Source organism: Ambystoma mexicanum, chromosome 5p (assembly GCF_040938575.1).
Source record: "Ambystoma mexicanum isolate Mex_15411 chromosome 5p, UKY_AmexF1_1, whole genome shotgun sequence".
Taxonomy (NCBI): Eukaryota; Metazoa; Chordata; class Amphibia; order Caudata; family Ambystomatidae; genus Ambystoma; species Ambystoma mexicanum.
Genome location: NC_090930.1, coordinates 883,731,150 through 883,758,523, shown reverse-complemented (window position 1 = coordinate 883,758,523; position 27,374 = coordinate 883,731,150). Strand labels below are relative to the sequence as shown.

At 48.1% G+C, this 27,374-nt stretch overlaps 1 protein-coding gene across 1 annotated transcript in view; it reads right to left on the bottom strand.

The window, feature by feature from the left end:
- LOC138481266 (fibrous sheath-interacting protein 2-like) overlaps positions 1-27,374 on the bottom strand; it is a 2,966,522-nt gene that overhangs the window by 2,457,519 nt on the left and 481,629 nt on the right. The window contains exon 4 of the mRNA XM_069613320.1: positions 19,387-19,476. Within this exon, the coding sequence (XP_069469421.1) occupies positions 19,387-19,476 (90 nt within the window). The remainder of the gene's footprint in view (positions 1-19,386; positions 19,477-27,374) is intronic.

Sequence of the window (27,374 nt, the reverse complement as noted above, 5' to 3'; positions counted from 1 at the left end):
AGGCCAGGGTGGGCGGCCAGACTGAGAGAGGGACAATGGGAGCAGGTGCCCCAATGAGATGGATCTCAGTCTTACTGGCATTAAGGCAGAGATTGTTGGAGGCACAACATTCCTGAATTCCAGAAAGTCAGGTATGAGAGAAGGTGTAGAAGAGGCTGAGGGGAGCCTGAAGGAGAGTTGAGTGTCAACCGCATAACACTGAAAGTTAGAACAGAAGGTAGAGATGCGGTGTCCCAGAGGTGCCAGGTTGTGGTTAAAGAGCCTGGGACAGAGGTTCGACCCCTGAGGAACACTGCATGTAGAGAGAGAGATAGAAGGGGGTCAACCAAGCTAGGGCCTGACCAGGGATACCCAGGTTGTCACAGAGACAATTGAGCAGGATGGCATGGTTGACCGTGTCAAAAGCAGAGGATAGATCAAGGAGAATGAGGACAGAAGGATGGTTACAGTGTAGATTAGAGAGCAAGGCTTCATGGGTGTTCAGGAGAGCAGTTTCTGTTGTTCTGGCTGCTCTGAAGCCAGACTGGTGGTCATGGAGACAACCAACAGATTCAGTATGTAGATTAAGATGGGAGATGGCCAGATTTCCCAGGGGTTTTCCCAGGAAAGGAGTGATGGAGATCGGGCGGTAGTTTGCCGGAGAGGAAGGATCGGCAGAGGGCTTTTAAGGAGGGGGTGCACAAGGGAGTGTTTAAGAGGACAGGGGAAGGTTCCAGTGGCAAAGGAGTGATTGCAGAAATCGGCTAAGGCTGGAATAAGGGTGTCAATGTGGTCCTTAATAGTTCTGGAGAAGCAGGGGAGCACCTGCTTTGATGAGACTTTCAGAAATCGGACTGGTCTAGAAACATCATCGGGAGTGAACAGGGAGGAGAAGAAAGGAAGAGGAGAAATGGCGAGAGAGGAGCCTGTAGAGGTAGGGGAAGAGGAGAGTGGACAGGATGTCCTGAGTTTTAGTGGTGAATTGAGATGCCATAGCTGTGCAAAGGGCCTGGGAGGGAACAGGAGAGGGGGAGACTGTAGCAGGATTGGCCAGCTCCTTGCAGATTTTGAAAAGTTTGGCCAAGTTGTTAGAGGCCGCAGACACGCGGGCTTGGATGTAGGCTTTCTTCTTAGAAAGGACAGAGAGTCTGTACTGCCTTTGGAGCAGGCAGCAGGACAGTTTGTCAGAGGATGAGCCTGATGTCCTCCACTTCCTCTCAGCAACCCTACTCTTTTTTTTTTAAATATGTTTATTTTTGAACAAGGCAGGAAACATTACATACATTTGTAATCGACATTTAGCATGCATTAACACACCAGAGTATCGCTTCCCCTTCCCCTCTCAGAGTACATTTAGTAGCTCAGTCTCCCTCCTCTTGTTCTCGCGCCTGCGGGGCGGGCCAGCTCTCCAAGACCCTCCTGGCCAGTTGGGGTTTATATGTTAAGGCTGGAAAGTCACGGTCGAATTCGAGGATCGGGTTCCAAATGTTCTGGAAGCGATGGAGAACGCCCACCCTGGCCGCAGTCACCTTCTCCGCAATGAGTACATCCCACGGTTTCATCCACCACAGGGGCAGGAGCGGGCCCTCCACCGACTTCCATGTACGGGCCACCACTATTCTGCCCGCCAGCAAGCAGTGCGATAAGAGTCTAGCTTTGGGGCCCTTGCGCGGGTAACTCCACAGAATCGGGGCGCCTAAGAGGATAGGTTCAGGTTCTAGTGGGAGTGTGATGTGTGTCATTGCTGCAATGGCCGCCAGGCATTCTTTCCAAAAAGTTTGGGCCTTGGGGCAGGTCCACCACATGTGGAAGAAGGATCCTACTTGGCCGCATCGTCTCCAGCAGGCCGGGTCCAACGCTTGATTCATGTGGTGCAGTCTCAAGGGGGGATAGTACCATCTCAGTAGGATTTTGTGGGCGCATTCCCTATTTGTAACACAGGAGGAGGCTGATTGGGTACGGGTCCAAATGTCCACCCAGGTCTGGTCCTCTATGGGTGTCCCAAGTCTGCCTCCCATTGCGCCATGGCCCTGGACTTGAAGGTGAGAAAGTCCTTTTGGAGGAGCTTGTATGGTGTTGAGATCTTACCTCGGAGTGGAAGGTCTTTGAGAGTGAGTTCTATGGGGGTGGGCGGGCGTGTTGCTGCCTGACGAGTCTGTGGGCGGGAGCACCAGTGACGTAGTTGGAGGTAAGTGAACCTGTCCGTTTCTTGAAGGTGGAAGTTATCCTTACATTGTTCGTAAGAGCGCAGTTGTCCTCCCTCGAAAAGTTGTCCTATGGTCTCCAGGCCACCCGTAATCCAGTTTTTGAAGTTCCTGGGGGCCAAGCCCGGGGAAAAGGCAGGATTCATAAAGACCGGGGATGAGGGGCTGAGTCCCCTGGGAACTTTCTTCTGCTTCAGCGTCCTATCCCAAATGGCCACAGTATGTCTGGTGGACAGCAAAGGCTCCTGCCATTGCCGTCTGGTCTCCGGTGAGATGTGAGGAAGAAAGCGTAGGGGTAGAGCTAGACGTGACTGTTCCAGGTCCACCCACCTAGGACGATTTGTAATTGTTTGCCATGCCTGGGTGCACGCTAATTGGGCCGCCACCTGGTATTTCTGAAGGTCTGGGACTCCCAGGCCACCAAGTTTCGCGTTCCCCATCATTGAGTCCTTTGGTATTCTGGCTTTTTTCCCCCTCCAGATAAAGTGCAGCATCTTCCTCTGTAGGTTCTGGAGTGCTGAGGTCGGGATCAACACCGGGAGGGCTGAGCATCCATACAAAAATCTTGGAAGCAGGTTCATTTTACATGCAGTGATCCTTCCCATTAGGGAGATCTCCTGGGAAGCCCAGCGCTTCAAATCCGTCTCCAGTTCTTGAAAGAGCGGGGGAAAATTCACTCGGTAGACCTCTGTTGGTTTGGCAGGGATCTGGACTCCCAGGTAGTTGATAGCCTTCGTTTTCCATTGGATCGGGCATATAGGCATCAACTCTTCTCGCTCTCTCGATGAGAGTCCGACTCCCAGCGCTGTTGATTTATTAAAGTTGATAGAAAAGCCTGTGACCTTTCCATAGTCGTTCAGTTCGGCCAGGGTGTGGGTTAACGATCTGCGGGGGTCGGTGATCATTAGCAAGACATCGTCCGCGTAGAGGGCCAGTTTATGGTGCAAAGTCCCTACTTGGAGACCCTTGATTGCGTGGTTCAACCTAATTCGTTGAGCGAAGGGTTCCATGATCAGGGCAAATAGGAGTGGGGACAGTGGGCATCCTTGTCTCGTTCCGCAGGTCAGCGAGATGGGGGTCGAGAGATTACTGTTGATTCGGAGTAGGGTTCTGGGGGATACATAATTGGCTAGAATCATCGTGCGGAATTCTGGGCCAAATCCAAACGACTCCAGGGTGAGCCTCATAAATGTCCAGTCCACTTTGTCGAATGCCTTGGTTGCGTCTAGCGCTATAAGCGCCATCTTTTTGTCTCCATCTGTGGCTAGTTCCACCAAATTCAGAGCTCTGCGGATGTTGTCTGCCGTAGATCGGTTCTTCAGGAAGCCGCATTGGTCGGGCTGAATTATGTCTGGGAGGATGCGGGCTAGGCGAGTCGCCAGGATCTTGGAGTAAATATTGGCATCAATGTTGAGGAGAGCGATGGGCCTATACGAGGCTGGGCATCTCGGGTCGCCTGCGGGTTTGGGAAGCAGAATGGTGATGGACTCTTGCATTGATGGAGTTATCGCACCGGTCTCTCTAAAGGAATTGAATAGCTGTACCAGTGGGGCTAGTAGCTGGAGCTTGAAGACCCTGTAGAACCTGGTTGTGTAGCCATCCGGGCCTGGCGCACAGGATTTCAGTGATTTTATAGCTTCATCCCCCTCCTCCGAGGAGATTGGTGCCTCTAGGAGGTCCTGCGTAGCATCCGGGATACGGGGGAGTGCTGCTCCATGAAGGTATTCCCTTTGTTCTTTCAGATCCTGTGGTGGAGCGGTCATTATCTGTGTCAGGTGTTCAGCTGCCAGGCGTTGTTTGTCCTGCTGTGCATAGTGGATTCGGCCTTGTGTGTCCCGAAGCCCAACGATTGTATTGTTTTGTTTTGCTTTGGCTAGTTTGGCCACCAGTAGCCTGTTAGCTTTATTGTTTTTGGCGTAATAAAATTGCTTCGCTTTGGCCATTTGATGTGCTGTATGTTCGGCGTAGTGGGCCTCAATCTTCTACCGTCCCGTGCGGAGGGCTCGTTGGGTCTTCGGGGACCACCCTTTTTCTTTGTGGGTCCGCTGCGCTTTCCGGTGGTCAGCCTCGAGGGTCAAGCGGGTCTGACGTCTAGCTTTATGGAAGGCAACACCTCGTGCTATCAGCTCCCCCCTCACAACCGCCTTCATCGTGTCCCATGTGTTGGCGGGCGATGTGTCTGTTACAGGGTTCTCCAGAAAAAAGTTCTTGATTGTGGTGGCAATTGAGTCCCTAAGCGGCATATCGTTGAGAATAGGATCATAGAGCGTCCATCTGCGTCTGGCAGGGTGAGGGGGGGGTCTTGTCTTTTGGGCTTCTCAGACACCAACAGCATCGTTGCAATATCTGCGTTTTTGCCGGCTTTGGGTTGTCTGGACATGTTGTTCCCCCGGGCAAAGCAGGGGATCAATGTGCTCCGAAGCCGGTAGGGAGGAATGTTGCAGTGTTAGCACAGCAGGCAGGGGGGGGTCTGGAGAGGGTGGGCCGGGGCACCCCAGGAAGATCTTCTCGTGTGTCCGGTGAATGTGGAAGGGGCAAGTGGGCCCAGCTGGGACCTCCAAGTTGTTGAGGGGGAGGGGAGAGGCCTCGATGATCCCGCAAGCAGAGGCACCCAGTCGGCGCCATCAGCCCTCCCCCAGCTCACCTCCACCCCGGGCCGGGGCATCCTCACTCGTCCACAGCACTGTGCGAAGTCCCCACCGTGCGAGGCTGCAGATAAGGTCGCTGGGATGTCCGTAGGCGCTCCCCCTCGCCAGCTCCCAATGCTACTCCGCCGGTCGCGGCTGGGATCGGAGGGGCCGTTATGTCGCGGCTTCCACGCTGGCCGTAGGGATCGGGAGGAGGGAGCTGTGCGGAGAAATGTTTCACCCACTTGGCTTCAGTTATTACATTGGCCAGCAATGCCATTTGGGGTGCCCCTTCGTTGTTGATCATTTTCCAAAATTCCAAAGAGTTTTTATTTTGAAGTTTTTCCATTATTAGTTCTGAGTCATTTTGCACCATAACTGCTTTGTGGGTTCTAAGCCAATGTTTATATTTTTGTTTGCATTCATGTTTCGCAGTTAAATAGAACTTGCTGTCCATTCTTGGCAGGTGCCTTATTTGCGTTCTCAGTTCTCTCTTCCTTCTCATCACCTCTAAGTCGAACCTGTGTTTTGGAACAAACCCATAAGCCTTCGAACCCTGTTGTTTTTCTTTGTATGAGGTTAGTAGATGGTTATACTCGGTTTCTTCTTGCCCCTCCACATATAAGCTTATGATATGTTTGATATCCATCTCTTTTAATCTCAGCCTGACTCTGTTGGATTCAACCATGACTGGGAACGTCCACGCTATAGGTTTGAGCCCGTCAGTAGTGGCTAAGGACATGATTACTAAGTCATGATCACTGTGGCTCATAGAATACACCACCATTGATGTTGAATTTTGATGTAATTTCTCGCTGACGTAAAAGCAGTCCAGTGTGGAGTGCTGGTTACCTCTGACCCAAGTTGGCTTGGCCGGGATGTCACCTGCAATATTTCCGTTCAGCAACACCAGGTTTCTTAGCTCCATCTGTAGTATCCATTGTCTGGCTAGTTGTATATTAGCAGCGTTGTTCAATTTTGGGTCGTTGACTGTTGTTAAGCAATTCAAGTTTAGATCTCCACATAACACAATGGCCCTCATTACGACCCTGGCGGAAAGTGACTGACCGGACCGCCACAGCGTAAATAGCGTTTCCGCCATTGCACGATGGAGCAAAGTGCGGCCCATTCCGACCCATCGGGCACGGGCACCACGGCATGGCGGAAGTGCAAAGTCCGCGATGGCGGAAATGACCCCAAAACGGCCCACACCGCCGCCGTAGGGCGCCCTAGGTGCAATACCGCCACCCATCACAGCGGACACCGCAGTGAGCGCCTACCGGAAAGTACGGTGACCGGAAATATACGGAAACGGAAGTTAAAACATGGGCCCGGAACGGGAAACATCCCGCCGTACACCTATAAAACCACTAAAACCACACAACCACTAAAATCACTACCCTGAGACACACCCCAACCCGTCATCCACCCTAGCGAAACCAAGAAAAATGGGAAAAGTAGCGAAGAAAGCGTGCGACCGCAAGCGGCAGGTCCACTTCTCCCATGAGGAACTCACCGTGCTAACAGAGACCCTCCAGGAGAATGCTGCCGTCGTCTTCTGCACGCAAATGACCAGGACGGCACTTGCAAACAAGAAGGCCATATGGGCTCTGGTGGCACAGCGGGTAAGTGCGGTGGGGACCGCACCCCGCACCCCACAGCAATGCCGTAAGCGATGGGACGACCTGCGGATACGCGTCCGCAGCATACTCTCTGCCAACCGCAACATTGCCACAGCCACCGGGGGAGGTCCTGAATCACCCATCAAGCTGACCCCCTGGGAAGAAATCTGTGCCTCCACCATCGGAATGGAGAGCATAGAGGGAGTCGGAGGGATGGAGAAAGGAGTGCAGACATCCGAAGATTCAGGTAGGTGGCCCAAATAAAACAATGACAAATCCACAAAGTCCATCCATGTGAAGTACCATGCGTCCACATAGTGCAACAGAAACACATGTCCAGGAGAACGTCCACACACATCGGCCTGATAGCGCACGTTAAAACACACAATAAATACATAAATAATTAAAAACCCCTAAAACACGCACTACACGTGAAGCAGGCACACCCTAACTGCAGGCTGCCAAACAACTGCACCCTCACTCCACACACAAATGAAAGCACCTCCAAGGCCCCGACCCAAATCACCCTCAGGTACCACCCCAATGCATGTGATACAATGCCATTCCAATTCCCACAGACCCATCAATAACCCTCGCCCTCCTTTACTCCACCACAGGGTCCGATCCAAACGACGAGCTTCAGGACACCCCTACCAGCACACCTGCAAAAAGGGCCAAGACCAACGGCCAAAGACCCTCCACCTCAGCTGCACGCATCAAGACACGGCAGCAGCACAAATCAGGTGGCAGCACAGAGGAGGGAACATCAACAGGCACCCCAGCAGCCAGCATGCCCACAACACCACCACCACAGGTCCCCCCAACGGATGCCACAGAAGGCACTGCCTCCGGTGGCAGCAGCACCATAGGTGACACCCCAATGATGGCAGCATGCTCCGACACAGAAGTAGGGGATGTCGAAGTCAGATCCATCCATGACCTGTCCCAATCCCCCTGTCTGTCCCATCCCGTACAACATGAGGATACCACGCAGGGGCACCCACAAGACGACGACTGGCCATCCCCCACAAGCCCTGTGGCAGGGCAACATGAGGACAACAGCCCCTCTGTGACACCCCCGCAAATGGCCATGGCCCAGCAGAGGCAACAGTCCCTCGACCAGTTAATCGTGCAACAGCAGCAACTGGCCACGCTCCTCAAGGACCATGCCGATGAATGTGGGGGCACTAAGGCAGACATAGAAACATCAACTGAGACACTTAGGGCAGAAATGGAGAGGAGTACAGAGACACTAAGGACACAAATGGAGAGTAGCACCGAGAGCTTGAGAGTCCAAATGGAGAGAAGCACCGAGAGCCTGAGGGGGGAACTGCATGCGACGTCCAAGGACGTATGTGCCGAACTTGCCGCAGTGCGCCGTGTGCTCACTGAGCTCTCACAAACCCTTAGGGACATGCATGGACGTGAGCAGGCAGAGACATCATCCGTTGCAAGTTCCGTCCAGGGCAGCCCCCAACGTAGATCTGGGAGGAACCTGCGCTCCACAGGCAGGGGTGCCCCTGATACCCGCAGAGGGGGCTTGCAATAGCGACTGCCCACTGACAATGAGCATCTTTGGACACTGGTGTTCGGGGGGGAGGTGGGAGGGTGGAGGGGGTGTGTTGGGCTCACTTGGGTGGCGGGTCGATAGGGTGTACAACATGATATCACATATGCCATAAAAAGTGCACGATCAACCAATGAGATGTGTGGACATTGATCTTTGTGTACTAGGCCATCATAGGCGTACAGTCCATATTGTGCATGTCCCAGACACACAAGAGTCCCGTGTCCATGTATCAGCCACCAGGCGTGAGTGCTAGAAGCATGCATCAATGAGATGCTGACGAATGTCACGGCCCTCCTGTGCCTCGCGGACTCCTTGAGGTGCTGCCACATCCCCACCCTCATCATGACCATCATCAGGTGCTTGCAGTTCTGCGTCAGGGGGCATGGGCACATTTCTACGTACGCACATGTTGTGGAGCATGACACATGCCATCACCATCTTTGCAACCTTCTCATGGCGGTACAGGAGTGCCCCGCCAGACCTGCTGAGGCAGCGGAAACGACCCTTCAGTAGGCCGAATGCCTGTTCAATGACTACACGGGTACATGAGTGGGCATGGTTGTAGTCCTCCTCATGCTGGTCCCGTGGGTTCCGGACTGGTGTGAGGAGCCATCTCTTCAGTGGATATCCAGCATCACCTGTATGTGGACGAGAAACGTATGATGTGGAATGCCATTGCTACGTACGCACACCCCCCCCCTTCCTGCCAGGTCATTGCCGAATCACATACCCCACATTATCATGCATGTAATGAGACTCACCGAGTAGCCAGGATCTGTTCCCTGCGTGTCGCTCCATGTAGCGTGGTATTGTAGAGTTCCTCAAGACCATAGAATCATGGGTTGATCCAGGGAATCGGGCACAACAATGTGTAATGATCCTGTTGGAGTCACACACCATTTGTACATTCAGAGAATGAAATTGTTTTCGGTTGCGGTACTGGGCCTCCATGGCATGTGGGACGACCAATTCCACATGGGTGCAGTCGATGGCACCAATGCAACCAGGTATGCCGGCAAGTGCATGGAATCCCACTTTTGTGTTGGTAATTTCCTGCTCCGAGCGTGGTAGGGAGATGTAGTCGTCTGCGTGCTGCAGGAGGGCATCGAGCACTTGCAATAGTGTCCGTGAGAACAGTGGCTGAGAAATGCCATGCAACTGTCCGACTGTGTGCTGGTAGGTGCCTGTGGCCAGGAAGTGGAGTACAGACACCACCTTCAGTAGGGGTGGGATGGCGGTTGGGCTGTCTATCATGCTGACAAGGTCAGCCTGTGTCATGTCCACAATGGCGGCTATGGTGTCCCGGTCCAGACGGTAGAGGGTGTGGATCTGCTCATCAGTGAGGTTGAACGGATGTGCTCGGAGGCGTGGGATTGCGGGCTGCCTGCGTGGTGGTAGTGGCTGTGCTGGCGGCCCTTGCTGGCCCTGCCTTGGCCTCCTCCTCCTCCTGCGTCTCCTCCGTGCGGCCGGTTGTAGTTGGTGTTCGTCTTCTTCTTGGAGTTGGAGTATTTGCAGTGCTATCAGGTCCCCCAGGGCCAACATCGCGAGTCCTGCCGGTAGCATTTCGGTGTGGTTGTGGGAGGAGACTGGCTGTGCAATTTATGTGTTTTCAGGCTGAATGGCCTCCACCTGTGGTGATTCATTCCACCTGTGCAAACTGCTCTCCCCTTTGGCCGAGCACGTCCCGCGCACAACGCTGCAATTCGTGGAATGGCATCTTGCTATTGCAATCATGTATTTGTACCCGATGGCCGTGTAACATTGGTTGATATGTTCATTCTGCTGTGGTCCCATTGTTTCACATACTATCTGTGCAGTCGCGAACAGAGTTGTGAAGGGTCAGTGGAACGTAGTACTCGAGTAACGGTGGGCCCTCATTCATCACTGTACCGAGTTGCAACGACGGGCGGGGCGTCCCATTCGTGGGTGAAGGCAGTTGCCATTTTCACACACAGCTGCACTCGATGGATTAATTTGTGATTTCAAGCGGCCACAGATGCCTCTTCGACGTGATGTTGCAAATGAGGAATTCGGAGGGCGGCGCTTTCGGTTTTCAGCTAGCGGCGAGGAAATGCCCACAGGTCTGACTGCAAATATAACGTACTATTGTACAATGTCCTTGAGACAGGGGCCATGGCGAGAATGCAATGATTGATATGAATGGTTTGGGATGCGCAATAGCGACGTGGGCGATGAGGCCGGACGTTCCCAAATACATGTTACTTCACTACACTGGAATTACGGGCTGGGGCACTGTGGATTTTGCAGGCTGCATAACGCACAGACTCAATGGATATTTCTAATGTTATGTGAGTAAATATTCAAGCGTTTTTATACCGGGATGAGGGAATGATGAATGGATGCATGGGCAGATAATTTGATACAGAGTTTGCCATGCACAGGGCTTCTTGGAATCTGTCCGCCTCCCCTGCGCTATGTGATGCAGGGCTGCCATAGTGGGACCATCGTCTATCTGGCCTTGTTGAGCCCTCCCTGTCTCGACGCGCCTTCAGACACTTGTGTCCATGCACGTTAACAATCCCATCAGATGGATTCTGTTTTCACAGACGCATGCACAGGTACACTCGTTTGTGATGGTGTTTACACCTCGATATAGATAGTTATGAGTCGCAAGTGGTTTTGGGGTGGTGATGATCCTTTGGAGTGGGCTAGCATGCATATGGCTGTGGATTTAGTGTGATCATTGCAGTGAGTTGTTGGAATGGAGTACTGATGGCCATTCTGTTCTTTTTCTTTTCTTTTGGTTGACAGGTATCTCCTCCCCTTTTGCCACTGCCATCTGTATGCCACTCCTGCAGATGGGTTTTACTCCCGACACCTGCTGCTTCGTGTTAATCAGTGGAGCAGCATTACGATCTTATGGGACGATCGCCAATGGGCCACATGCCCTTACGCAGTACTGGTGGCTCGGAGCAACATTTCGGCCTTTCAGCTGGACTAGTGCCTCCCCATTGGGACGGCCCTGCGGTTCTGTGCGCTTCCATGTTGCCTTTTCGTACGTGAATGTGGCTCTGTGTACCATGAGGGAACAGGGCGTCACACGAGTAGTGGCTGGTCATTTCTTGCGGATGCAGCCCACAATGGTGAAATGTGTATTGGAGTTCATGGCCTGATGGCTGTATGGCCTTGGTGATTTTGATGTGCATTAAATTTCTATTCTGATTTGGCCCGTGTAGCGTTCTTCTTTGCAAGTGATGTGGCATATGCCTATTTGGGGGGCGATGTATTGTGAGGAGATCTGCACTGGGTTCCAGCTTCGGAGTTTAGTTGCGTGGTACTGTACTGGGCGCGTTTGCCTACGAAGCCCGTGAGGTCAGGGATGGGGGCTGCCCAATGTTGTCATGCTCAGGGGCGGGGGATTGGGTTTTGTGTGCCAGATGCCGGTCAGCCAGGTGGACTGGTGGAATGATGTGATTTTCGGAATATTGCTGGTCACAGGTGCCTGTGTTTGCGTGCGTTTCTTGGTGGGGGACTGTGGTCATGTCCATTGGGATGGCTTCTGTATTCGTGCCATCTGTGCCCTGCAGCTCCCATTGGCCCCTGTTGTGTTTCTATTGTTCGTTGGCATGCATGGGTGACTTGTACATTTCACTGGTTGCATTGTGACTTCATTGCACCTACGGGGAGTTGTACTTTGTGGCCAGGGAGCGGTGTACAGGCACTCAGTGGGGCCGTTTACGGTTGATTCGCGATGCCGTACTTCTCACCATGGCGGAATGGTGCTTTCCGCCATGCTTGATGGCGTTAGGTACATGTCCGCTAGGGTCGGAATTGGCGTACCCTTGCGCCATGGTGGTGTTTACGGTTTGGCATGGCGCGCGCGCGCGTGCTTGGTGCAGTTGGCGTTGGCGTTCACTACGGTGTCGCTAATGGCATCGTACTTTGCGGTGACGGGTCATAGTCGCACCGAGCGCTATTCGATGGCGGTATTGCATTTCCGCCATCGTTTTCCGGATTCCGCCAGGGTCGTAATGAGGGCCAATGTCAGCCGTAACATCTGCCTCTCGCCAATCATCAATGATGGTTGTTACTTGGTCTATATAAGTAGTTGTGCCAGCCGCTCTGTGATTCCAATAGAGATTCATAATGTGTACCTTTCTGTTTCCTTCGTTCTTCTTTCTGATTGATGTCAGCTGAATATAGTGGGACACATTCATGGTGTTAATAATATGAAACCCAAGCTTTTTTTTACAAAGGTTAATAGGCCCGCCATGGGCCTGCCCATCATTTGTTTAATTGCAGGATTGAAGGCAACTTCGTACTCTCCTGCAATAGGACATTCATCCAGCCACGTCTCTTGTAAACACACTACGTCAAGTCCAGCCAGCCAACTCTCTTGGAACAAGTGCGAAAATCCTCTAGTGTTCCAAGTCCCAAACTTATATAATAAGATTTTGTCTTCAGGTTGGCGTTAGTTTTAGGTTGTCTTGTTCAAGGCCTTGGCTAGCCATCCCCAGTTATCAGTTTCCACATTCTCGATGTTTCTAGTTTCACTTAGTCCACTTATATTATTGAGTGTTTAGTTGCTAGCGAATGTTATTTGAATTTGGTCTGCAACGCTTCTAGACCCCTGGTTCAAATTTTTGTACTCTTCTTCGATTTCTAAGCCTCTTTTACACTGGTGTGAGGCAACTTGTGGCATTGACTCCAGAGACCCTATCTCAGTTGCTTTCTTCCATGAGCTTAGTTCTGGCTGAGCTTCTGGGGGGTTGAATCTGGACTCTTTGTGAGTCCCTTTGTTCACTAATTCCAAAGTGTCGAATCCCAGAGACATCAGCTCAGGCGTCGCCTCAAGGATGATGCTTATGATCATTTTTGATCTCAGATGTAAGATCACTTGATCATTCCGCCCTTCCTTCTTGTAGGAATTCCACTGTTTGGATCTCGTTGGATTGTATAGTCCTAAGACGTGGTACACAGTGTAAGAGGCGTAACAAGTTATTTCGGTTCATGATGAGATCATCACGACTCTCTATTCGCTCCAGTTTCACATTATATAATGATGTGCAATTTTTGCCATCTTTAATTTCTGTTTGGTGGGTTGTTTGTGATTTTGTCTCCTGGAACGCCTGTTTCTGCGCAACTTCCCTGCTCCTGGAATCGCCCTTCCCATTGTACTTAACTGGAACAAATTTTCGGATGTCAGACTGACCCCCTTGGTTTTTGTTCGTCGACATAGGTTGAAGTGTAATTTTAATATCTGTTCTCTCTCTTCTTTCTTGTTCAGCATTTTTCTTGATCAGCTTTTCTCGTCTTTCTTTCATTGTGAGAAAGATCGGGCTTACAGCAGTAGTTGACACTCCTTTTTCATGTTTGAACTTTGGTATCAACAAACATATTCCTTGAGGAGGTTTTTCGAGGGGAACCAACGACGGAAGCATGGTGCTTGCTTCCAAAGATAGTTTATCCAACTCTTGAGCCGATGCGTTAGGTCCTACAGGTATCTCTGCTGGTGGAACAATGTCCTCGACTCCCGGCACGTCCACTTCTTCATAGACAGACAGTTCCATCAGTTCATTTATTTGATCGTCACCCTCGTTTAGTTCCACAGCTTTGGTCTCCTGTGGTTCGTCCGCCGTACTCGTCTTCGTGGTCATCTTTTCCAGATTTGTTTTTTCTGCTCTTAATTTCTGATTAACAGTAACATTTACGGTTTTTATGTTACGCAAGAACTTTCTGGAGTTATTACATCGTCGAGTTTTTTTGATACACTGATTTTTTTGTCTTTTTTGCTTGCATTGATTTAATGATCAGATTTTTAGGCTATTTGGTTGATTGGCTTGAGACCCCCTTAAAGATTAGGAAGATGTCTCTGTGCCTCTCATCTTCTTTATCAGATGCCGCTGATTCGATGACTTGATGGACTCCGCCTCTACTCAGATGAAGTAGTTGTAGTTTGTGGGTTGAGAGAGGCTGGGTTAGCCGACGATCTCGTTTTTTCCAGGATACTATCGAAGCAGGGCTTATTTTTATGTCCCGGGGGCCCTCTTCCCGTTATCTCATGCACAGTTATTACTGAAGGATTGTTTTGTGCAGGAGTTAACGGGGCTTCATTCACCTTCTGGGCTTCCTGGTTGGTACCTGATTGGTGTGGAATTTGTCTTTGTTTCTCTAATGTTGGTTCTCCCTGGTTGACATCATCTGTCGTTAGATCTATTGGAGGTGGTAATGTGTCGATCTTGTTGACTCTTCCACTTGCGTTGCGGGCTGCTTGATCGTTAGAGCAGTCCCCTGCAGTTGGATCAGAAGCCCTGGCTGCTAAGCGTTGAGCGCTTTTTGTCGTAGCCGAAGCATTCGGCTCCTGTTCGGTCGGTTTTGAGTATGTCTCATTTCTTGTTGGTTCAGTCGAGGGTTTCTTTGCTTTGAGGAGGTTGAGTGCTTCCCTGGTGATATCGGCCAGCATCTTCTTCTCCAGTCCATTTGCTTTTCTTTGGTCCATCATCGAGTTTAGGGTGCCCTCTGTTCTCTTGTTAGATTCGCGCTGCAGCTGATTGGTTAGTGTAATTTCCATGTCCATGCCTGCCAGTTTTGAATTTATCAGTGCAACGAAAGTGGTTAGGTCTTTAAGATTCCCATCCACTTGCTCATATAATTTTAGGAATGGGGCAATTGAGATGGCGAGCGATGACATGACAAGCGGTTGAATCTCTCTCATTATACAACCCACCAACTCCAAACTATTCTCCTGATTCCTGCGTTGTGTTTTTAGCTGTTGACGTGTTTTGGAGCGCCTCAGGTGGATGTAGTTTTGCTCCGTGCTGGACGAATAGGTGGACGAAGACAGTGAGGTGTTTGTTTTTCTTGCATTAGTAGCAATCCTTTGCATTGTGGGCGGCGAAGTGGATCGCCTTGTGGATGCGTCCATTGTTTTCAGGCCTTTCCTCTGTGAGCACGGCAGATTGGGTTATACACTGTGTTCAATGCACCTTCGTTTTCCATAAGCATTTTTCCGTTTAGATAAAGGCGACGCACACAGTGTCTTCTTCATTACATCTGCAATGTTTTCAATTGCCTTTTTAGCACAGGTTTTTTGATTCACAGCGGCTGCATTATCTTTGAAGACATTGCTGCATGCTTTGTTTATTAGGGAGATGTCATTTAATATTTTGTTGACCACATCTAGTGAATTTCTTCTGTTTGTTCCATTAGAGGTAGACTCGATGCTGCATACGTTCTTTATTGCAGAGTGATGAGCTTGAACGAATACTTCATCATCATTTTGTGTAACATCACAGGTGGGACTCTTGATCTGGGGCGATGTGTCATTAGGAGCACTATCGTTACTGCTAAGGTTAATCGATTAAACAATGGCTGTCTTCTCAGTGTTTGGAGTCAAGTCACGCTGTTCCTCTTCGTGAATTTCTGTTTCGTTTATGCTAATGACCTCCTCTCCGCCCGCTATCGTTCACTTTGGTGCATTCGAGATGGAACTCTCTCCGGTTGTAGGCGAGCAACTCTTGGGGGCCTCTCACTGGGGGGTCGGAGGCATCGCGCCTCGCTTCTCGTCGCTCGAATCTGCACCCCGTCCCAGTACGAGAGAAGGTCCGCAGAGAGGGCCAGAGGATCGCGGCTCATGCCCACGAACACCAGAGCTCGCACAACTGCAAGGTAAGTCTCCTTCAAGGGTTCCTTCCAGATTTTGGGTGGCTGAGCATAGGGCTACGGGGCAGCTCGCTGACCGAGTTACGCTCGCCAGATATTAATGAGCATTGTCCATGTGATTGATGCATAATGTGGTGCCCACCTCCCTCACGTTGATATAGTGGTCTGTAATTTCGTTTCTTACCACACTTTGTCCTAAGACTAGGTCACTGACTGAGTCGTGGGTTACACTATTTGTCTCACCCACCGGGTCAGTAGATAAATGGCTCGGGCGGCGCATTTAGTTTTATGGGACGGCGCTAAAGATTTCCAGCGCCACAGTTGTTGTCTAGTCTGTGGGTGTGCTTGAACTTCAGTTTCAGCTCCATCAAGTGGCACTGGTTTACAGCGTGGAAGTTGTTCGTTAAGCGATCTCCTCTGTGGTACAGACATCCCGAGCCCAAATGTTTCAAGATAAAAAGACACGTGGGTGTGTGCAAAGCAAGTTCAGTTATTTTACTGGGCAAGTCAAAGGGTGAACAGGACACCCTGCTATCTCCAGGTTCCAGGTTCCTAAGGGATCAGGAGTTAAACCCCCGCAGTCTCCCAAAGCCAAAGTGTTGTACTGTTTGCTGTTACTTTTGCCGATAGCAAAAAATAAACTTCACTTCACTTCACTTCTTCGCTTGTTAGCCCTTGTCAGGCCACTAGCCACACAGTTCACCTTTCACGTTCAGTCCGATCTGGTCCGGCGAGAGCGTCCAGGCTGGTACTCGAGGCTGCTTGTAAACTTTGTGTAATCAGACGACCCCAAAGTCAACAAAGAGCTGCCCGCCGAGCTCTGGTGTCTCAACACATTGAGTTCACGGCAGGTCACTTTCGTCCACTTTCCGCAATTAGTTATTGCACTTACAGGCTTTTCTGTCATCCGACAGCCGTCCACGCCAAACAGCCAAACAGCACCAGCCCTTTTCGCACCAGGGCTTGTCGCAGCAAGGGCTGTGGGCTGTCTCCTTTATAGTGACACGCTGTAAGCGTGCACCATCAGCTGATCCGGGGATTCTTGAAAGTATTAAAGGAGCCGCTCCTGCCGTGGCTTCCGTGTAGGAAGAGTTCAGGTTGGAAACAATATCGCTCAAGTTCCAGGCAGCACAAGCAGCATGCAGCCAAACAGCACAGCACCAGGGCTTGTCATTTTAACAACTACCCGAGCCATTTCATAATATATTGATTGATGCCGAGAACTTGCGTGGACTGCGAGCAATAGCATTCAATATGCTTTTAAGCATTACGCCAAAGGGTTTTAGGTGTTTAATGATAGGTATTGTATGTACAGGTATTTTAATGTTTACTTTTTTATTGTTTGCATGCAAAAAACTATGGCAACTTGAGAAGTCAATGAACCCGGACAATCCTGTTGGTTTTCTGTTTACTATTCACTGTCTAACATTTTCCGGGTTTGTTTTTTAACCATTGTCAAAAGTCATAATATTCTTTATTTCGAAGAGCAAAGCAGCTTCATAAAAGAATCCATCTCCCATTGGTATTCTCCAGCTTCTTTTATGGTTACATTATTTGAATATTTATGTAAACATTTTGAAAATGTCGTTTCATCTCCAACCTTTTTAAGAGTTATTTTTTTTTTATTCAAATTTGTATTAATATTTTTTCACAAAACAAGATGAGAAGAAGCAAGCAAAACCTTGTCAAAGCAATGAATACAGTAAAACAATTGCAATGCAACGCCAATCTTTTCCCTAGCTCCACCCACTCTCCTCTCCCTACCCTCACCGTATAGGTAAAAAACACACTCTGAGCCCAATAAAAACCCACAAACATCAAGTGTGATACAGAACCCAAAAGAAAAATATAAACCTTTGGCGAGGCGACCAATCTACCCCAAGCGACACTGCTCTTTACCATACTATGAGTCCCGCCCCCACAAGGAAGGGCCAGAGCCCACACCTTCCAGGCTACTACCTGTAACCATAACATCTCCCCATCCCCTGCAGAAGTAAACCCCACAGGGGCATAAACTGGATGCAGAATTCACTCAATTCCGTCTTCAATTCCACACTCTGACCATGAATGGCTGCCGTAATCCTTTCCATTCCGTAACTTTTTTAACCTTTGAACCATGTAAGGCGCTCTGAAACCCGCTGTGTATGGCCAGTGCTGAACAAAACAATCTAATAAATACATAAATAAATATACCCCATCTCCAATAATGCACTTTATTTAGCACATTGCTTGCTTGGAACAACGGACATCCCTGCAATGGAAAATAGTCAGCTTTGCATTGGCACTAAGAGGAACTACTATACATCATAGTGATATACTCATTTTAAAATGTTGCCATATCCGTGTGTAGTCTGTAGGCTGCAAAACCGGAAGCATGACACAAAATGTTGCCAACCGAAGTGTGTTGTGCAGTGTGTGATGCTTCCAGGTACGCAGCTGAGAACAGTGAAGAATTGGGCCGCAGCATATGTAAGTGGAGGGGCTTGGAGGTGAGAGAGCGGTGGGCCCTGAAGTGGAGAAGAGGTGATGGGGTTATCCCCGAAGCAGACCCAGAGAGGGAACCGGGAACAAAAGACCGACCTTGAGGGGGCAGCCTTCACAAGCTGGATTCCACAAAGTCAGTCTTTTGTTCTCTGTATTTAGACCGCTATTCGCTATGTATAATCGTAGGAATATTGTGAGCCATAGGCCAATGGGGGAATGGCCCCCATGCTTCTGGGCCATAAGGGAATGTACAAGTGGTAAACAGTCACAATCAAGGTCAGAGGCCTGCATTTGTATGCAAATCAGGCGATTCCAAGTCTTGGCCTCTCTCTGGGAGAGGAACTTCATAGAATGCTTCACATTGTCATAGTGACTTTACCTTAAGGGAAAAAGACTACAAGAGTGTCTGCCATGTGACAATCTCCCCTGACAAAGGGGCCACCCGACCTTTGCCGTGCAGGCCTCAGTCTCTGGAGGAACGCACATTGTAGAGCAGCACACTCTCCCTGTATACAAGCTAAGGCAATGTTGTCACTTCAGCCTTCTGCAAAGGGATAATGAACAAATACAAAGTGGCAGTATGCTACTCTTTTCCATTGTTAAATATTTTCCTTTAATTACAAAGTCTCTTACAGTGCTGTTCGAGCTTCTATTGTGTGAATTAAGAAGTCTTTGTTGACCATTTATCAAATTCCAAGGCCAGTTTTCACGTTTGTTACCATAACTCTTTATTCTTGGAAGAATATTCTTTTCCCCTTCATGACGATCTTATTTGTCTTCACGAATGTCCCATCAATTTGCCTTTCATTTTATTTCCTGACCTTTTATTTTATTGCAATGTTTTGTGCAACAGGGTGTGTGCAACTGTCCAGTTTCTGTCTAGCAAACGTCTACACAGGGGCCGTCAACTTGTCAAACTGATGTTTTGGCCTACAGCTATCATGACCAGGGACTGATGGAAGGTTTAGGCCAAATGACGATTGGACATGGATTTTCTCTGGTTTGTGTTGGTTTAAGATGTCAATTTGTTGAACACATGCCTGAATTAGTATTCCAAAAATCCAAAGATAAGCCCTTCCCAAATACATCCTGTATGCTTAGAAAATAGAAAATGTGTTGCCAATTGTATTAAATAAATCGCCACTGTGGACAGAAAGGGCACACATAATTAAAATAATATATCCAACTTTAGAATGTGATTCGGGCAAAATACAATAATCAGGAAGTTTGCTTAATTATAAGCGAGGTTTTTAATTATTTCATTTAGACATACTTACTTGTTCTCTCAGATAGCTTTTTTCGAAATCTAACTTAATGCTTGTCAGGTACTGCCTGTAGTCATTGAATTCCTTCAAAGAGCAAATAACCTAAACAATACAATATTGCTTATTATAGAATCATCTTTTCGATTCAAAATACAATTTAAATTAATTCTTAAAAACACTACACAGTTTTAAAGTAGAATTTGTTAAAGGTAGCAGAGTAGTACTTTTATTCTTATCTGAAAACATCCAAAATAAATATACACATTTATGATACTCTGAATGATGTAAATCTAGAGGGCAAAAATTCAAGTTGCAAAAGTCACTTGCCACTCCAATTCTATACATACACTCAGCGCACAATTTCTTACTTGCCAAGCGTCAAATATTGCTAGCCAAAGGCTAGTGGTAAGTGCACAATTTGTGCCCTGGTAAATCAACGGGCATCCCGTTGTTTCACTGACAATTACTTGGTGATAATTTACCACCAAGTAATTACTACGAAATTTCATAGAAAAAATATAGGTATTTGTGGGTAGAGTGTAAAAAAGGGGTGGGGAGGGTTTGGGGTACGGCAGTAAGGAAGAGGAAGCATGAGCAGGGACCACCCCAAATTAAAAAAAAAGAAAACACGATGGAAACGTTCAAAGTAATTACTTTGTGGTAAATAACCACAAAGTAATTACTGTTGGCGAAGTGACATGGAACCAACTCAATGAAAGGAATGTAGCGTATAAGAAAGTAATACATTTGATCTATTTTACAAGTGTGACAAACTCAAAGGGTCAACTGCGCATCATGTCTGCCTGAAAGTAGTGCTGACAGGACCCTGATACGCACCACAGCCCAACTGGCTAAGCATCCTGAATATCATCTGGTAAAAGGCAAGAACAACTAAACAAGAAGGTGGCACGCCCTTGCAGAATAACCCTGCAGGATTTTTCTTCCCAGAGACTCTACCAGACAGTCCCTCTAAATCACACCCAAAGTTAACAGACCTGAACTATTCCCAAACATCCTGAGAGAGAAGAATAGAGATAGTCCAGTCTTGAAAACAGCTACCGCCCTTAACTTGTGTTTGATGTGGTTGGAGAAAAAGTTAGCTGCTAATTGAGACAGTGTCCTGAGACTGGCCAGTATATGAAGACAGCTTACGAGAAAATGCAAGTCTCAAATTGCGCTGACTTTGATGGTTGAAAAAAAGAAAGAAAGAATCAACACAGGTAGGAATTTGAATTAATCAGTTTAATTCACTGATTATTTCAGAGTGTTCACCAGTATTTTGTTTCTTAATTGTTCAATTGTTTTTGATTGATCATTCACTGATTATTTCAAAGTGTCCACCAATTGTGTCAAACATTGAACCTCAAGCTTCAGTTGATTTCACTGAAGATTCCTGATTGATCCATTATTTCAAATGCTTAAACTTCATGCCAAAAACTTGTGTCAATTCTGAACCTCGACACGTGTTTCCCCACCTGTAATGTAAGGCGGTTCTTCAGGAGGTACAGTATTTAGTCTGTTTTAGGGGGTGATAAAGTGGTTATACATTCATTTTCTATTAGCTGTATTGGTCAATTGAAGAATTGAAAAGAGTCGAAATGAACATCATGTTTTTGCAAATGCTAATTTTCATATGAAGGCCAGGATCAGGGGTAAACCAGTATATTCACAAATTCAATTCCCTTGAAAGCAAGATTATAACCCCCCAAAAAAGACTATATACTGTACCTGGGCAGGCAGCTCTGCTGCTACCCCCGACGGCACAGGTGGAAGGAAAAGGCGACAAGCTGAGCGGGGGTTCTGGGCCCTACTATCTATTGCCGGGCCGGCTCCGGTGGCAGGTGCAAGTGAGGTATGTGCTCCTGATGCCCGGCACGGCCCACATAGAGCCCTAAATCAGAGGACACTGCTGGAGAGCCCAATAACATAAGGTCCAGAGAGAGGGATACCCGCCCTTGACACGGCATACACCGGGTCAAACACTCTCACAGAAATCCCATATTACGGCACGCCTGTACCACGTGTGCCCTAGTGGCGGGACAGCCGTAGTCTGAAGCCGTTCTCGGACACCATAGCTCAGGCACCTGAGTGCGGTTGGAGGTGCAACTGAACCGCTGGTGCCGGAATTATCTGCGCTGTATGACCCTCTACCCACCACAAATAGCTGGCCGGCCATATGGCCAGACACATTGGCCGCACTGAAGGTTACGGATCAAGGTGAGGTGAATACGGGGGGTTTTAAATCAGATACAACCAGTGGTGCCGGTTAAAAGAACCCAGATGTAGTGTTGCAGCCCCCATACATGACACCAATGCTGACTAGGCTGGCTAACATAGCAGACTGTCCTGGTTGCCGACGCAAATTATAATCATATCACTGCCATACCATATACACTGGGGGCCCATAGGCAGGCGGCAACATGCACATCTAACATCAAGGTCTCCAAAAGGCATATCATAGGACCGCCGCAGGACCAATACACAATCAGCGGACATTACCGCCTGGCCGCGACCGGCATAGCCCACGCAGATGGCGTGGCGGAACAGCCAGGCTTACACCCCGCCGAACTGTGAGGCGTTTGGGACTGGGTACTATAACCCTATGGGCTCGAAGTGACAAATAGCCATGATAGAATCCCCACCACTATACGTGGGAGAACACAGCCCATTCTTTGCCGTGATCTGAGACTCACATGCTCAGCCTAAGCACTCCCCATCACTGCATGCTACAACTCCAGGGGAGAGGGATTTGGGACTCAAACCAGCGTAATTTACTGCGAGGCACGGTCCCTTGCAGCAAAAATCCGTCTGTTGGACCATATCCTACAGCACCAATTGAGACACACTGGCGGGTTCCCATCTGAATATTGCGGCTGGAAGTGCAGGCAGAGAGTTCATTCCCGTACACGCCGTGAGACCCATTCTACCTCAATGGTTGGGGTAGAATCAAAACCGCTGGTTCTGCAGCCCGGATGATTACGGAGGAACAATCTGTGACCCTGACGCCGTCTGACTTCTAACGTGGCCTGACCACAGGAAAACTGGTCAACACTTCGTGAGGGAAGTCATCATCAGACCCTACACTGGGGCAACACGATATATACTTGTGAGAGTAGGGTATAGAGGCCACGTAAACTAACGGCTGTATGTCCGGGGAGCCTACTGCCCCCTCTGCACTGCTGTACTTAACATATGGGCCGACACGAGAGGAAAGGTGCGAGCGCCAAAAAGACAGGCCCAATGGATTCCTTTACAAACCCACAGGCCCTGGGAGCTTCAACGAGCACATCAAATAACATTGACACCCACACAGGGGTACCGGATGACCCTAGAGAAGACCGCCTCATGACAATGGTTCAGAATGGGTTCCTTGCAGTGAACGTCAAATTTGATGACATAGTTGCAACCATCGGCTCCCTCAAGGCCAGAGTGGACAAAGAAAGCACCCGTATTACGGAGGCGGAGGATAGGATCAGCACGAATGAGGATCCAATAACTCAATACGGCCGAGACATAACGCAACTTAAAGAAAATCTGGTCAACATGCAAGGCAAGTGCGAGGATCTGGAATCCAGATATAGGAGGAACAATATCCGTATTATTGGTGTTCCGAAATCCTTCTGTAAAGGCCCAATGGAGGGACATGTGGAGGAACTCTTGAAATCCCTGTTCGCCACGGAATACTTTTCGCAACATTTTCTGGTCGAAAGTGCTCACCGCACCCTTGCCCCACTGCTCAAGCCGGAAGTGCCTCCGCGCACGATAATCGCCCGACTTCTCAACTATAAAGACAGAGACAAGATCCTAAAACTCGCCAGGGAGAAGGGCACGCTACACTATGAGGAAAGCAACATACACGTTTACCCAGACTTTGCTGCTAGCTGTGATGTGTGAGGAATTAATGAGGGCAAGCCCACAAGTAGTGACGCAGCTGCTAACAAGGAAGAAGACACAGACACACTGCTGTCGAGTCAGAGCCGGAACAGCCGTGTACATCACATTCCTTATCAAATTTTTTTAGATCTCAGATCAAAGAATAATAAAGACTAACATTCAAAACAAAATTACTTAATACTAAGAAAAACTTTTAGAGGACTTGTTCTGGACTACAACATTGGTATTTACGTCAGGCTTTTATAATACAATAACATAATCTTTGGCTTCAGTTGTCCTCAATGTTTTTCTTCTTCAATTACCACCGTGACCCCATGTGAATGCTATTAAGGACATAGTCTTTCAGTCTTGTCGACGGTGGTGGTTGTCTCCTTAGTGTATACCGTTCATTCCTCTCTCGCATAGGAGTGTGAGGCATATCTTCATGGTTATCTTCATTTCTCAAACAGACTGGAGAATTATTGCTCATCCTGTGACTCTGTTCTTCCTGCGGGTTATTGGTCTGTGTTGGTTGATTTTCAGTGACATTACTTTTTTTTTCTTTCCTCCCAGAGGATTGGTGGTGTTCTTTGGAAATGGGAAGCATTTCTTGACACCGACTCCTGTCCTCGCGTAGCTGACACAAGGCCATGTCGCCGTTGAGTTCTGATTCATATGGTAGTGACATTTTTCCTTTCCTATTTCGGGTTTTTACTAGCACAGTGTCACCAACTTGTATTTTACTGTCCTTCGCTCTCCTGGTCAAGTCTTCTTTTGCATTATGTAACCGACTTCTTCACTCAATAATGTCCAAGTCAACTGAAGGTGGTTTCCAAGAGTAATGTAACGGCAAACCTCCTTGGATTGGAACTTGAAACATCAGGTCTGCTGGACTGACGTGTGTGGATGAATGTGGCGTGAGACGATACATGCATAGAAATCTGTACAGTTCAGGAAGCCACTTACGGCCTTTGTCTTTTGCAATTCGGACAACTTTATTGATAGATGCCATAAAACGTTCTACATCTCCATTTGCTTGAGGCCAGTATGGCGTAATGTGATGATGACGTATTCCTGTTTCTTTTACAAATCGGTGAAATTCTTTACTTGTGAATGGTGGCCCGTTGTCACTTCTAATCGTTGAAGGAATTCCATGTGTTGCAAACATTTTTTCTAGAGCTGTGGTGACTTCTTCCGTTTCTGTGGAGTGGACCAGTTCTATTTCAGGATATCTAGTGTGCTCATCAATTGCCACTAATAAGTAGGCTTCATTAGCAACCGCGTAAAAATCAATACTGATGGACTCCCACCTGCGAGTGCTTCTTTGTAGATTTCTCATGGGTTCTGGCGGTCCTGGACGACGAGAAGATCGGCAGGCACTATAAGACTCTACAAGGGCTACTACCTTTTGTTGCATATGAGGCAGCCAGATCCGTGACTTTAAGTGTGCTAACGTTTTGACGACTCCTTGGTGTCCTTCATGTGCTAGTTGGACTCCTCTGTCATGTAGTGATAACGGTAGCACAATTCTATGCCCTTTTAGAATTAGACCTTCTGCTGATAGAGATAACTCATGGCATATTACAAATAGTGCCTGTAGGAATTCTTGTGCTGACTGTGTTCTTCCAGCAACTGCTGATAGAAATGTTTTCCATTCTCCTGTTAAAATGGCAGTTTTTACAAGCTGCAGACATGGATCAGCTTCTGTTTCAAACTGAATCTCTTTGAGTGTCATGGTTTTTGGTCTAGCAAGTTCAATGATTTGGCAGACATGTTCTTCAGTATTTTTTGCTGATTCTCGTTCAGACGCTGTGGCTGCTCGTGGGTGGCGTGATAAGTAATCTGCCGGGTTGTCAGCTCCTGCTCGATACTGTACATTCAGATCAAATTGTTGCAACTGCAATAACCACCTTCAATCCTCGCCGGTGGGTGTCGAGCTGTGCCTCCGAAAATAGGGACGAGTGGTTTATGATCAGTGACTGGGTGCCCTAGGATATATACTTGGAAATGCTTACTTCCCCAGACAATAGCTAGTGCTTCTTTTTCTATTTGAGCATAGTTTTTCTCGACTTGTGTGAGTGCTCTACTCGCATATGCAATAACATAGACTGTTCCCTCTTTGTCTTTTTGAGTCAACACTGCTCCCAATCCTACTGGACTCGCATCCACAAGCAGTTCTGTCTTGCGATTGATGTCGAAAAATGCCATTGTTGTATCACTAGAGAGTGACTCTTATTTTCTGAAATGCTTGCTCCTCTCTGATGTCCCATTGCCAAACATTTTTTGTTTTTGTAAGTTCTCGTAGAGGGGCAGCAATAGTGGCAAGATCTGGAATGAAACGGCTGCAATACGTTGCCATACCTAGGAAGCTTCTTACCTCTGATACATTTAATGGTGCTTTTGTATTTTTAATGTCATTTACTTTACTGGGATCTGGTGAGACGCCATTCTCATTGAATACATATCCCAAAAAATTCAATTATTTTTTTCCAAACTCACATTTTTCAGCATGGAGTGTGAGCCCTGAATCTTCCAGTCGTTGTAAAGTTGCCGCTAGCCGTGTTGTATGTTCTTTTTCTGTTTTTCCATAGACTAGAATATCATCACTAATATTAGTGACACCTAGTAGATCCTGGAGCACTCGTCGAATCTCGTTCTGAAAAATCTCTGCCGCTGATGATTTCCAAAGTTGAGGCGACGGTATCGACGAAGCCCTAAATGCGATGAAAACGTTGTAATATAACGTGATTCTTTGGCCAAACGGATCTGATGATAGCCAGACCGAAGATCAAGTTTGCTAAACATAGTTGCGCCAGTGAGGTCTACGATCAGTTCATCAATTGTAGGCGTAATATGTCGTTCTCGTCCAATTGCTGCATTTGGCAAGTGCATATCGATACAGATGCGCACAGCATTTGGTTGTTTTGATTTTGCCGTGACTACCATGGGTGAGACCCATGGCGTAGCTCCTGTCGTTTTCTCAATGATTTTCATATCTTCTAATTTATTTAGCTCTGCTTCCACGGCAGCTCTCATGTGAAAAGGGACCCTCCTGTGTCTCACTGCTTTAGGTTCAATTGTTGGGTCAATATGTAGTTTTACTGACCGGTTTTTCAGGCACCCAATGCCATTGAAAAGTTTTCTGTGTTTCTTTAGAAGGGTCTCGATGTTCTCAGGCTGTTTTGCAAGGTTGAATTGTATTACTTCTAGAAGTTCAGCCGTAGAGCAACTGAGTAAAGTTTCAATACCAGCATCTACCACATGGATTCGAGTTTTGCAACTGGCCCCATGATGTGAAAGTGTCGTTTTGAAATATCCTGTTACTGGAAGAGGTTTCTTAAAACCATAAGCATACAACAAAACTGAACGTCGTCTGAGTCTCAGCTGTGGTTTTAGTTTCTCAAATCTGGAAACAGGCATAACATTTACAGTGGCTCCAGTATCTATCATCATGGTAACTGGAATATCTTCCACTAATATTGTACATCGTCGTGACTTGGCACCACTCTGACTATCATTGTTTCCTGGTTTCGCAGCTGATATCATATGTGCTTTCTCCCTTCTGTTATGGTAATTCCATTTGGAGTTTCTGGGGGATGTCTCTCTGCTAGATGGACTTTCTTCACTGCTACTAGCACTGTCAGACTCCTCACCTCCAATTGCACGTGCGCGTCCACTTTTGTTTGGCCGGGTCTTTTCTTTTTGTCTATTCCAACAATGTTGCGGCTTCTCTTGATGCATTGTAGGACCTCGAGTACCTAAACCATCTCTGTGTCGTGGGGTTCTCCCCGATCAGTAGTGTTACTAGTCGACTTTGAACTTAAGCATACAGACGCGTAGTGATTCTCCTTCCCACACTTGTGGCATGTGGGCCATATGCCGGACATGGCGCGTTTCTGCTGTGCTGCCGACCACACCATATACAGCCTTTCACCCTCTTGTTAGATGGTTTCCTTTGTGGCTTCTGATGTCTCAGGGCATTCAAGATTGGGGAGTTGTCCTTTGTCAGATCAGCATCTAATGGTAAACGGCTGATAATCTGTTCCATCTCTGTCGCGTGTTCCTCAGTCCTTTCACATAGTTGACCCATTGTCAGAATAGTGTCAAGCGGGAGATCTTCCTCAGCT